At 38.7% G+C, this 14230-nt stretch overlaps 1 protein-coding gene across 1 annotated transcript in view; it reads right to left on the bottom strand.

Moving 5' to 3' along the window:
* The window catches only part of LOC133542939 (receptor-type tyrosine-protein phosphatase gamma-like), a 797325-nt gene that overhangs the window by 633953 nt on the left and 149142 nt on the right, over positions 1–14230 (bottom strand). The window contains exon 2 of the mRNA XM_061887219.1: positions 6440–6559. Within this exon, the coding sequence (XP_061743203.1) occupies positions 6440–6559 (120 nt within the window). The remainder of the gene's footprint in view (positions 1–6439; positions 6560–14230) is intronic.

Here is a 14230-nt window from a genome sequence, read left to right on the forward strand (position 1 = left end):
ATCCAGCCTTTCCCTCCATCCACATTTAAAGGGGAACATTATCACAACTTCAAAAGGGTTAAAAACAATAAAAAACAGTTCCCGGTGGCTTGTTGTATTTTTTGAAGTTTTTTTCAAAAATTTACCTGTCCCGGAATATCCCTAAAAAATGCTTTAAAATACCTTTTTTTCACTCTCTGCGAAACCCCTATCCCTTTTCCTGTGACGTCACACAGTGCTGCCAATGTAAACAAACAATGGCGAATAGCACAGCAAGATATAGCGACATTTGTTCGGATTCAGACTCGGATTTCAGTGGCTTAAGCGATTCAACAGATTACGCTTGTGTTGAAACGAATGGTTGGAGTATGAAAGTATTGAAGAAGAAACTGAAACTATTGAGCGAATAGCTATTGACGCTATTCATAGCCATAGCAAGGCCGAATAGCTGCGTTAGCATCGCTGGCAAAATGTGCGGACCAAATGATCAGGACTTTCGCATCTCGTGACACTGGAGCAACTTAAATCCGTCGATTGGTAAGTGTTTTTTTCAAATTAAATTTGGGTGGAAGGAAACGGAATATAGTTGCAAATGCATCTGCAGGTTATCCATACATCTCTGTGCCATGTCTGCTTCAGCACCGCCGGTAAATAGCATGTTAGCATCGATTAGCATAGCATGTTAGCATCGATTAGCTGTCAGTTACGCCGCGATTAAATATGTCTGATTAGCACATAGGTCAACAACATCAACAAAACTCACCTTTGTGATTTAGTTGACTTTATCGTTGCAAATGCATCTGCAGGTTATCCATACATCTCTGTGCCATGTCTGTCATCGCCGGTAAAATGTGGTGACACTTCAGCACATTCTGGCGGTAGACACTTTCGCATCGTAGGGCCAGTGGTGCAACTTGAATCCCTCCCTGTTAGTGTTGTTACACCCTCCGACAACACACCGACATGGCATGATGTCTCCAAGGTTCCAAAAAATAGTCGAAAAAACGGAAAATAACAGAGCTGAGACCCGGTGTTTGCAATGTGTTGAAAATGAAAATGGCGGCTGTATTACCTCGGTGATGTCACGTTCTGACGTCATCGCCGAAATAGCCATAAACAGAAAGGCGTTTAATTCGCCAAAATTCACCCATTTAGAGTTCGGAAATCGGTTAAAAAAATATATGGTCTTTTTTCTGCAACAACAAGGTATATATTGACGCTTAAGTAGGTCTGGTGATAATGTTCTCCTTTAATGCCAAACAAACACTTACCAATAGACTGATTTAAGTTGCTCCAGTGTCACAAGATGCGAAAGTCCCGATCGTTTGGGCTGCACATTTTACCGGCGATGCTAAGGCAGACATGGCACAGAGATGTATGGATATCCAGCAGATGCATTTCCAACGATAAAGTCAATGAAATCACAAAGGTGAGTTTTGTTGATGTTATTGACTAATGTGAGTGTTCCATCTTACCAGCTGTTTCTCGGCTAATTATTGTGCTTTAGGCTGCATGCAAAATATTCAGTTACAAAAAAGTGGGGCCCAAAAAATTTACTGTCGGACATATTTGGTCGCGGCATGACTGCCAGCTAATCGATGCTAATGTTCTATTTAGGCTAGCAGTATGTACATTTGTAGCTATATTTGCATCCAGCCTTTCACTCAACCCACATTTAATGCCAAACAAACACTTACCAATCGACGGATTTAAGTTGTTACAGTGTCACAAGTTACGAAAGTCCCGATCGTTTGGTCTGCATATTTTACCGGCGATGCTAAGGCAGAATTGGCACAGAGATGTATGGATATCCTGCGACGCTCAATCGTTGGTTAGAAGGCGATCGCCGAATAGCGTCAATAGCTATTCGCTCAATAGCTTCAGTTTCTTCTTCAATTTTGTTTTCGCTATCTGCCTCCATACTCCAACCATCCGTTTCAATACAGGCGTAATCTGTTGAATCGCTTAAACCGCTGAAATCCGAGTCTAAATCCGAGCTAATGTCGCTATATTGTTTGTATTGGCATCACTGGATGACGTCACAGGAAAATGGACGGTGGCTTTGCGGACAGGGAAAATCACGCTCTTTAAAGCCTTTTTTCGGGATATTCCATGATGGGTAAAATTTTGAAAAAAACTTCGAAAAATAAAATACGCCACTGGGAACTGATTTTTATTGGTTTTAACCCTTCTGAAATTGTGATAATGTTCCCCTTTAAAAGGCATGTTTTCAGGTTTTTGGGTGGTAAGCGTCATCAAACGTTCCTCTTCGCTCTTACAGTAAACTTTAAAATCCATCTGCTCCGATATATATATTTTTTATTTCATTACTCGGCTGCCGCCTGCCATTACATCAGCACGTTATGTAAGAGCCGGGATCAAGCATGTGCAAAAGGGACACTAACTAAAACTGTCAACGATGAAATAACTCCAACCGAGTTCTTGCATAGGCGACGGACCGCCAATTAAGAAATAAATAAACTCAAAGATCATTTGTGGCTCGGGGCTCACTTGGCTCGGTGGAAGATCAAAGCTGCGCCTCTGGAAATAATAATACTATGAAAGTGACAGCGGAGGCGGCGTCGGCGTTCTGAAACTGGAACATGTGGGAGGGGATGCAAAAATCAGGTACTCGCAGTCAATAGGTGGGGAAAACAAACAATAACCGCAAAATATTACAGTCATCTTTCTTAAGTGCAAAACCCCAGACTTGTGAAGTTGGCACATTGTGTAAATGGTAAATTAAAACAAAATTTCAAAAATATATTCAATTGAATAGACCGATTTAATGTTCGAACTGACAAACATAATTTTGTTTTGCAAATAATCATTCACTTAGAATTTAATGGAATTGTTACCACTGTGTTACATGGCCTTTCCTTTTAACAACACTCAGTAAACGTTTGGGAACTGAGGGGACCAATTTTGAAGCTTTTCAGGTGGAATTATTTCCCATTCTTGCTTGATGTACAGCTTAAGTTGTTCAACAGTCCCGGGTCTCCGTTGTGGTATCTTAGCCTTCATAAAGTGTCACACATTTTCAATGGAAGACCGTTCTGGCTTACAGGCAGGCCAGTCTAGTACCCGCACTCTTTTACTATGAAGCCACGCTGTTGTAACACTTCTAGAATGTGGCTTGGCATTGTCTTGCTGAAATAAGTAGGGGCGTCCATGATAACGTTGTTTGGATGACAATATATGTTGCTCCAAAAAGTGTAAGTACCTTTCAGCATTAATGGTACCTTCACAGATGTGTACGTTACCCATGCCTTGGGCACTAATGCACCCCCATACCATCACAGATATTGGCTTTTGAACTTTGCGCCTATAACAATCCTGATGGTTGTTTGGTCCGGAGGACACAATGTCCACAGTTTCCAAAAACAATTATTTGAATTGTGGACTCGTCCAACAAAGAACACTTTTCCAATTTGCATCAGTCCATCTTAGATGAAGCAGGCAGCATTTTCTAGTTGGTGTTGATAAATGGGTTTCGCTTTCCTTTGTAGAGTTTTACCTTGCACTTACAGACGTAGCGACAAACCGTAGTTACTGACGGTGGCTTTCTGAAGTGCTCCTGAGCCCATGTGGTGATATCCTTTACACACTGATGTCGCTTTTCAATGCAGTACCGCCTGAAGGATCGAAGGTCCGTAATATCATTGCTTACGTGCAGGGATTTCTCCAGACTCTCTGAACCTTTTGATGATATTACGGACCGTAGATGGTGAAATCCCTAAATTCCTTGCAATAGCTGGTTGAGAAATGTTGTTCTTAAACTGTTCGACAATTTGCTCACGCATTTGTTGACAAAGTGGTGACCCTCGCCCTACCCTAGTTTGTGAATGACTGAACATTTCATGGAAGCTGCTTTTATAGCCAACCATGGAATCCACTTGTTCCCAATCAGCCTGTTCACCTGTGGGATGTTCCCAATAAGTGTTTGATGAGCATTCCTCAACATCCTCAGTCTTTTTTTCAATTGTGCCAGCTTTTTGAAACATGTTGCAGGCATCAAATTCCAAATAAGCTAAAATTTGCAAAAAACAACGTTTTCCAGTTTCATTGTTAAATATATGGTCTTTGCAGCCTATTCAATTGAATATAAGTTGAAAAGGATTTGCAAATCATTGTATTCTGTTTTTATTTACCATTTACACAACGTGCCAACTTCACTGGTTTTGGGGTTTTGTATTTATGGCCCAGTCACCATGGCTGGCCTCCGTTACACATTCATGAAGCGCATTTTCTAGCATCTTGAAGTGCATTACATGTTTTTCCCTGAATGTTGAACCTGATCATTCACTATCCAATCTTGCTCAAGGTTATACATTAAGTGACTGAAACTTGTCTTTGCTCTTAAGTGTTTAATGCATCGTTAAAGGTGGTTTTGGCAACGCGTTTATTTGTGAAATACTAAAAACAGCATATTTTTTCCTATGCGTTAGACTTGAAAACCTGCAAGAAAGGTGGTATCTCGGGAAATGAGTGTTCCATCTTACCAGCTGTTTCTCGGCTAATTATTGCGCTTTAGGCTGGATGCAAAATGTTTTGTTACAAAATAGTGGGGCCCCAAAAATTTACTGTGGGACATAATTTTTATGACTTGATGAGGTCCCCGGGACCCCATTTGGAAACACTGATGGAGTATTGGTGCGTGCAAAACATGGAAATGTAGAAGTTGGAAAAATGGCCAATTCATTTTTCAATGGGAAAAATGTCCGGGAAAACCTAAAATTCTGGGAAATCTGGGAATTTTTGTAATTTGTCAAGGGAAAGCCCAGGATTCCGTAACAGGCTGAACAGTTTGAATCGGGTGAAAAATGTGGACGATATAGCGAGTCAAAATCTGGAGTAGAAGAAGAAGAAGTTAAGTAATAATACATTAACTTTGGTGTAGAAATGCTTTGGAACATTCACACAATAATCACTTTTAATATCAAAATATTACTTCATAAAATATGTAAAAAATACCTGTACATAACTTCACACTCCACAATGTAAACACAAACCCAATAGAGAATTGTGTTGAATAAAATAATGATGATTTTGAATCAAAATGTCACCCCAGGAATTGGAAATAAAATATTCAATTATAATTATTATTATTATTATCATCATCAAATCACTAGGTGCTGTGATAATTAAATATTAGAAGTGTTCTTTCTTAATCAATAGTATTGTTTAAAGCAGCTAATATTTTCCCGTGGGAACACTTTGGGTCTTTATCTTAGCTCGGTTGGTAGAGCGGCCGTGCCAGCAACTTGAGGGTTGCAGGTTCAATTCCCGCTTCCGTCATCTTAGTCACTGCCGTTGTGTCCTTGGGCAAGACATTTTACCCATCTGCTCCCAGTGCCACCCACACTCAGATATTGGGTTTCACTATGTAAAAGCGCTTTGAGTCACTAGAGAAAAGCGCCATATAAATATAATTCACTTCACTTCACTAAATGATAAAAGGATTGTACTTGTATAGCGCTTTTCTACCTTCAAGGTACTCAAAGCGCTTTGAAACTACTTCCACATTTACCTATTCACACACACATTCACACACTGATCGAGGAAGCCATGCAAGGCGTTAACCAGCACCCATCAGGAACAAGGGTGAAGTGTCTTGCTCAAGGACACAACGGACGTGACGAGGTTTTGTACTAGGTGGGGATTGAACCAGGGACCCTCAGGTTGCGCACGGCTACTCTCCCAACTGCGCCACGCCGTCCGCTAATAAACTCTTTGTTTCACCTTGAAGTCGCCGTACTGTCCATGTCGGGGTATAACACACTCCCTTGTCTGTGGAGAAAGCCTCATCTGTTTTGAAGTAGCAGATGTATTTCTTTTAAGGCAGGAGGGGCTGTTTTCGCTCTACATAAAATGACTCTTTTTGTTAGATTTCAGACCGCTTCTTGATGACGTTATTAACGCAGTGTAGGGCTGGTCTCCTAAAGCTTTAGTAAAACTTGTTAATATTGCTATTCTGTCTTGATGGTGCTTTTTACTCAACATATATGCCATTTGAAATAACTTAGGAGTGACCAGTGACTTTTATTTACTGAGAGGAAGACTGGTCTGACGCAACAGTGCCCAAAGATCCACTCATAAAGGCTTAGTGGCCACATGTGTGGACAGCACCTTTTAGCTCTTAATTCCAAAACTGTGTACACTATTGGGGTCTTACTGCCATCTGGTGGTGTCAGAAGAGAATAACAGACAATGGAATTTGAAAAAAAAAGTGTAAAAATAAGAATTAGCATGTCACTACACATGAAGTACACATGTGTGTACTTATGGACTAAGTAAATCATATCAAAAGATGATTCTTTGTTTTTATTCTAATTAGGGTCCAATAAGTCCAAATAGCAAAGAGAAATAAAAAAGCATGTAAACAGAGCTTGGACCTTAAGAGGCGACACTTAACTCAAGCAATAACAGTCAAAGTGGTCAAATCCACCCAGAGACGTACCTGAATAGGCCCAGTAGGTCTCCTCGGTAGCAGCTCTCCGTGGTCGCGTCTCGCCGGTCCTGGCAGTGTGGAGGTCTTGGACAGGAGGTGCATGGGACTCAGTTTGGCTTCCTGTCAACGCTGCAGGAAAGAAGAACCACATGGATGCAAAGGTTAGCACAAAGAGAAAGCAGCGGCACTCTGCCTGAACACCTACTGGCCCACATAACATCCAACTGTGTCCTTAGCTGACAAACCACTCAAAAAGCAGGTCCACAGTGGGGAATAGGTCAACAAAAAACACGCACACAAAGTCGACCCGGCTCAAAGCGAAAGAACCTTTCCTTTTGGGGGGTTTACAGGGAATTAAATACGGTGGGTAAAACGTAAATTAAGTCAAAACAAAGAACTATACATCCATCCATCAATCAATCAACCACACACACTACCATTGACAATATACAATAAACAATATAGACCGTATTTTCCAAACTTTTTTCCCACGCTTTGCATCCTGCGGCTTATAAAACTGTGCAGCTAATTTACGGATTATTCGCGAACGACCGTAATGTTTAGTATTCAAAAACTAGTGTTCATAAAACACCGACAGAGACACTGTAAAGGTGTGTTATTATTCGTGCTATACAATGCTAAGTTCACTCACTGCAGGTGATGCGGGTTGAAAATGCATTTCCTGTTTTTGATTGATTAAAACTTTTATTAGTAGATTGCACAGTACAATACATATTCCGTACAATTGACCACTAAATGGTAACACCCAAATACATTTTTCAACTTGTTAAAGTCGGGGTCCACATAAATCAATTCTGTTTTTGTTTCTTGAACCTGAAGTATTTGTTTAGAGCGTATTTGCTCAAAATGATTGTTCAATCATTACTCCAAGCAACAGTTGTAAGTTTTACAATATAACTACAACAATTCATACGTACTAAACCGTCCCATTTGTGAGGTCTGTAAGTGTTGTCATGCATATTTGTACATGCTATCGTACTGTCGTGTTAATACAAAACCCAAAACCAGTGAAGATGGCACATTTTGTATATTTTAAATAAAAACAGAATACAATGATTAGCAAATCCGTTTTAACTTATATTAAATTGAATAGACTGCAAAGACAAGATATGTAATGTTCACACTGGAAAATGTAATTGTTTTTTTTGTAAATAATCATTAACTTAGAATTTAATGGCGGCAACACACTGCAAAAAAGTTGGCACTGGGGCATTTTTACCACTGTATTACATGGATTTTCCTTTTAACAACACTCAGTAAACGTTTGGGAACTGAGGAGACACATTTTTGAAGCTTTTCAGGCAAAATTATTTCACATTCTTGCTTGATTTTCAGCTTAAGTTGTTCAACAGTCCAGGGTCTCCGTTGTGGCATTTTAAGCTTTATAATGCACCACACATTTTCAATGGGAGACAGATCTGGACTTCAGGCAGGTCAGTCTATTACCTGCACTCTTTTACTACGAAGCCACGCTGTAATAACACTTGTCTTGGCATTGCCTTGCTGAAATAAGCAGGGGCGTCCATGATGACGTTGCTTGGATGGCAACTTATGTCGCTCTGAAACTCTTATGTACCTTTCAGCATTAATGGTCTCTTCACAGATGTGTAAAATACCCATACCCCCATACCATCACAGATGGTGGCTCTTCAACTTTGTGCCTTTAACAGTCCAGATGGCTCTTTTCCTCTTTGGTCCAGAGGAAACGACGTCCACAGTTTCCAAAAACAATTTGAAATGTGGACTCGTCAGACCACAGAACACTTTTCCACTTTGCATCAGTCCATCTTGTATGAGCTTGGGCCCAGTAAAGCCGGCCGCATTTCTGGGTGTTGTTAAAAAGTGGCTTTCGCTTTGCATAGTGGAGTTTTAACTTGCACTTTACAGATGTAGCAACAGACTGTAGTTACTGAAAATGGTTTTCTGAAGTGTTCCTGAGCCAATGTGGTGATAACCTTTACACACTGAGGTCGCTTTTTGATGAGGGATTGAAGTTCTGTAATATCATCGCTTACCTGCAGTGATTTCTCCAGATTCTAGACAGTACAGGCCATAGATGGTGAAATCCCTTAATTCCTTGCAATAGCTGGTTGAGAAATGTTGTTCTTAAACAGTTTGACTATTTGCTCCCGCATTTGTTGACAAAGTGGTGACCCTCGCCCCAACCTTGTTTGTGAATGACTGAGCATTTCATGCAAGCTGCCTTTATACCCAATCATGCCACCCACCTGTTCCCAATCAGCCCGTTCACCTGTGGGATGTTCCAAATAAGTGTTTGATGAGCATACCTCAACTTTCTCAGTCGTTTTTGCTACTTGTGGCAGCTTTTTTGAAACATGTTGCAAAAAGCATTAAATTCCAAATGAGCTAATATTTGCAAAAAATAACGTTTTCTAGTTTGAACGTTAAATATTTCGTATTTGCAGTCTATTCAATTTAATATAAGTTGAAAAGGATTAGCAAATCAGTGTATTCTGTTTTTATTTACCATTTACACAACGTGCCAACTTCACTGGTTTGGGGTTTTGTAATATATTTCAAAGTCAACCGAGCAAATGTGTTTTTTTAGAAGTACGTATAAAACTGGTGGGCCTGGATATTATTATTATAGATAAAAAAAACAACTAAAGGTCGATGACCCCTGCTGTACATCTCTCCGTGTCTTTACTCTAAAATCCCGAGCCTCAACACATTCAATAAAAGAACCAATAGTTTGTCCTCACTTTGAAAAATTCAATATGTCCAGCAGAAGGTATGTTTTCACTGATAGTCCACCATGCAGTCCTCAAAGTATAATATTGATGAATCGCTCGAACATGATTTAGTTTCACTTTGCTAACTCAACATTGCAAGATGAGAAGAATACGAAGGAACTGGGAAAATACGTCTTTCAAAATATTACCTTTTAAAAATGAATGAGCTTTGGCACTGAAAGCTGTGTTGCTCAATATCAATAAACACATGTTCACGCAACCAGGAGAACGACGGCTGAACATCAAACAGATTTCAGCAACGCGGGAGACAATTTTAAAGGCCTACTGAAATGAGATTTTTTTATCTAAACGGGGATAGCAGGTCCATTCTATGTGTCATACTTGATCATTTCGCGATATTGCCATATTTTTGCTGAAAGTATTTAGTAGAGAACATCGACAATAAAGTTTGCAACTTTTGTCGCTAACAGAAAAGCCCTGCCTTTACCGGAAGTCGCAGATGATGATGTCACAAGTGTGGGGGCTCCTCACATATTCACATTGACTTTAATGGGAGCCTCCAACAAAAAGTGCTAATCGGACCGAGAAAACGACAATTTCCCCATTAATTTGAGCGAGGATGAAGGATTCGTCTTTGCGGATATTGATAGCGACAGACTAGAAACAAAAAAAAAAAAAAACGTGATTGCATTGGGACGGATTCAGATGTTTTTAGACACATTTACTAGGTTAATTCTGGGAAATCCCTTATATTTCTATTGTGTTGCTAATGTTTTTGTTGTGATCCGATGGTCGGATCATCACCATATTGTTATTTTTGTTCCATTTTTATATCACTCTGCGTTTTGACATGCTTTGGTCCTGTTTTGTTCGTTTCCATGGTCACTCATTAGTTTCAGCTGCTACTCTCGTTTCCAGCACACCTGTCTTTACTAATCACCACCTTTTATAAGCCAGCCTTTTCTGTTCACTCATTGTCGGATCTTAGTTTCTTGTCATACAACTGCTTATGGCTTGTCTCTCACTCTCTATCTCGCTAGGTCTCATGCTAGGCTCTATTTTTATTCCTAGCTTTCATGCTAGTGGTTTTGTTTTTTTCTCTTTGTGCCAAGGGGTTAGTGTTTCGGTTAGTTTCACCTGGCTTTCCATGCTAGCGCTTTTATTTGCCTTTTCTATTTGTACCAGTGTTTTTGTTCATAGCTCCTTTTGTTTAATAAATCCCTTAGTTCTTACCTTTTTGCTGTGTTCTTGCTGACGCATCCACGGAGGACCGAATCCGGCAACAATATGCCACAGAAGTCTAACAGTTTTAGTGAGTTTAACAATACCTGATAGTCGGAGGGGTGTGTCCACGGGTGTCTTGACGCCCGTCTCTGAGGGAAGTCGACGGCAGCTTTATGGACGGCGCAAGCTCAGCTGATTTCCGGTAAGAAGCGACTTTTTACTACAATTTTCTCACCGAAACCTGCTGGTTGACATTCAATCGGGATCCATGTTTCGCTGTGATCCATAGTAAAGTTTCACCTCCGGGAATTTTAAACAAGGAATCATCGTGTGTTTGTGTGGCTAAAGGCTAAAGCTTCCCAACTCCATCTTTCTACCTTGACTTCTCCATTATGAATTGAACAAATTGCAAAAGATTCAGCAACACAGATGTCCAAAATACTGTGTAATTATGCGGTTAAAGCAGACGACTTTTAGCTGTGTGTGTGTGTGCAGCGCTCATATTTCCTAACAGTCCGTGACGTCACGCGTACACGTCATCATTACGCGACGTTTTCAAGAAGAAACTCCCGGGAAATTTAAAATTGCAATTTAGTAAACTAAAAAGGCCGTATTGGCATGTGTTGCAATGTTAATATTTCATCATTGATATATAAACTATCAGGCTGCCTGGTGGGTAGTAGTAGGTTTCAGTAGGCCTTTAAGCACGGGCACATAAATGGACAACTTTTCAACTTCATGTCATTAATAAAATAAACAAATCCAAACAGTGATGCGTTCGATGAATGTTGGAACAGCTAAACTCACTTTACTCTTATCCAGCAGCGAAGATAAATATGTTTTACATCTATAAAAGATCTCTTGTTCATTTTGATACCAAAATACATTCACACAAAACTTCATTCTTAGGATAACTTTATCTAGTAAAATGTCAATATTAACATTTGTTATCACGGTTACTGTGAGCAAAATGATCGCGGTATTGTTGAATGAGCTGAAAAGGTACTTATACTCAGAAGGAAATCTTTTAACCGAGTGTTGTTGTTAAATCAATAACAAACATACAGACGCACAATAAACTTTCCTTGGCAGTTAACATATCAATAAGTATTGTTCTGCCTTTTTGAAAGCCATATTATTTGTATTTGAGTGTTTGAATGAGTTTGTGTTTATAATATTGTTGGTACAGGTAGTAAAATATGTTTTGACCACAAAAAATTGCATTATTGGATTTATTTCCAACAAAAACTATTACGGTACATTAAACATATGTTCATTATTGCAATTTAGTCCTTAAATAAAATAGTGAACATACCAGACAACTTGTCTTTTAGTAGTAAGTAAACAAACAAAGACTCCTAATTAGTCTGCTGACATATGCAGTAACATATTGTGTCATTTTTCATTCTATTATGTTGTCAACATTATGAAACACAAACTGTAAAAACACATTATTAATCTATTTTTTCATTTACCGTTAATATCCGCTTTTTTTTGGCGACTTGTCCAGAGTGTACCCCGCCTTCCGCCCGATTTTAGCTGAGATAGGCACCAGCGCCCCCCGCCACCCCAAAGGGAATAAGCAGTAGAAAATGGATGGATGGATGGCTATCCGCTTATTTTCTGTTTCAACATGTTTTATCTACACTACTGCTAAAATGTAATAATCACTTATTCCTCTGTTGTTTGATACTTTACATTAGTTTTGGATGATACTAAAAATTTGGGTATCGATCCGATACCAAGTAGTTACAGGATCTTACATTGGTCATTATTTAATTTGTCATGTGTCCAGGGTTGTATTTCCTGAATTATTAAATATAATATTAATTTTAAAAACGAAATAAGATTTCGTGATGGTAAAAAGGATCGAGGTAATCATATAAACCCCGTTTCCATATGAGTTGGGAAATTGTGTTAGATATAAACATAAACAGAATAAAATGATTTGCAAATCCCTTTCAACCCATATTCAGTTGAGTGCACTACAAAGACAAGATATTTGATGTTTAAACTCATAAACTTTTTTTTTCTGCAAATAATAATTAACTTTGAATTTTCTTGGTTGCAACACGTGCCAAAGTAGTTGGGAAAGGGCATGTTCACCACTGTGTTACATCACCTTTTCTTTTAAAAACACTCATTAACGTTTGGAAACTGAGGAAACTAATTGTTGAAGCTTTGAAAGTGGAATTCTTTCCCATTCTTGTTTTATGTAGAGCTTCAGTCGTTCAACAGTCCGGGGTCTCCGCTGTCGTATTTTACGCTTCATAATGCGCCACACATTTTCGATGGGAGACATGTCTGGACGGCAGGCGGGCCAGGAAAGTACCGGCACTCTTTTACTATGAAGCCACACTGTTGTAACACGTGACTTGGCATTGTCTTGCTGAAATAAGCAGGGGCGTCCATGAAAAAAACGGTGCATATGTTGCTCCAAAACCTGTATGTAACTTTCAGCATTAATGGTGCCTTCACAGATGTGTAAGTTACCCATGCCTTGGGCACTGATACACCCCCATAACATCACAGATGCTGGCTTTTGAACTTTGAGTCGATAACAGTCTGGATGGTTCGCTTCCCCTTTGGATGACACGATGTCGAATATTTCCCAAAAACAATTTGAAATGTGGATACTAGATACATGCCTGTACTAAGTATCATTACAGTGGATGTTAGGTGTAGATCCACCAATGGCTTTTTGTTTACATTCAGCATTGACGGTACTTATTTAGAGGCGGCATTCAACTGAATATGATTCATTAGTATCGCGGTACTATACTAATACCGGTATACCGTACAACCCTAGTCTCTTGTATTTGTTAGCATTTATGCTTGATAGTGCTAACTTGTTTCTCAGGCACATTCATAGTTTTTGAAAATACGAATATCAATCAATCAATCAATGTTTACTTATATAGCCCTAAATCACTAGTGTCTCAAAGGGCTGCACAAACCACAACACAAACCACTACGACATCCTCGGTAGGCCCACATAAGGGCAAGGAAAACTCACACCCAGTGGGACATCGGTGACAATAATGACTAAGAACCTTGGAGAGGACAAAATATCGATTATGGTTTTACAAGAATTGCAATTTCAAACATTAATACCAACTAACCATAGAGAGTTTTACGGAGGTTAATCATTAATACTGGTAATGGTATCATCCATAAATATTTGTAATTAAATAAATGATTTCTCTGATTACAAATTAAGATATATTAATTTGTCAATTTTAACACAAGAAGAGTACAGATGAGCATTGTTTTGGACAGTGATAAATAAAAAGACATGGAGTGATAAATACTTCTGATCGATATATTGTCTAAAAAAGTATTGCAGTTGGTAAATTGATAAATAAAGTAATAATATAAAATATTTTAAAAAATAGTAATAATAATACAAGTACTCCTTTAAAATGCAATAAACTTGTATATTTCAATAATATTTTCTTACCATTGCAATTGGAAGGTCAATAACTTTTACTCATCCAAAATAAAATAAGTAAACCAGGGGTCATCAACCTTTTTGAAACCAAAAGCTACTTCTTGGGTACTGATTAAAGCGAAGGGCTACCAGTTTGATACACACTTAAATAAATTGCCAGAAATAGCCAATTTGCTCAATTTACCTTTAACTCTATGATATTATTAATAATTAACAATATTTATCTTTGTGGATACGCGGATCATCTTAATTATTTTTCACAATGAATAGATATTTTTGATAACATGTTTTAAATAGGTTAAAATCCAATCTGCACTTTGTTAGAATATATAACAAATTGGACCAAGCTATATTTCTAACAAAGACAAATCATTATTTCTTCTAGATTTT

Source organism: Nerophis ophidion, linkage group LG02, assembly GCF_033978795.1.
Source record: "Nerophis ophidion isolate RoL-2023_Sa linkage group LG02, RoL_Noph_v1.0, whole genome shotgun sequence".
Classification (NCBI taxonomy): Eukaryota; Metazoa; Chordata; class Actinopteri; order Syngnathiformes; family Syngnathidae; genus Nerophis; species Nerophis ophidion.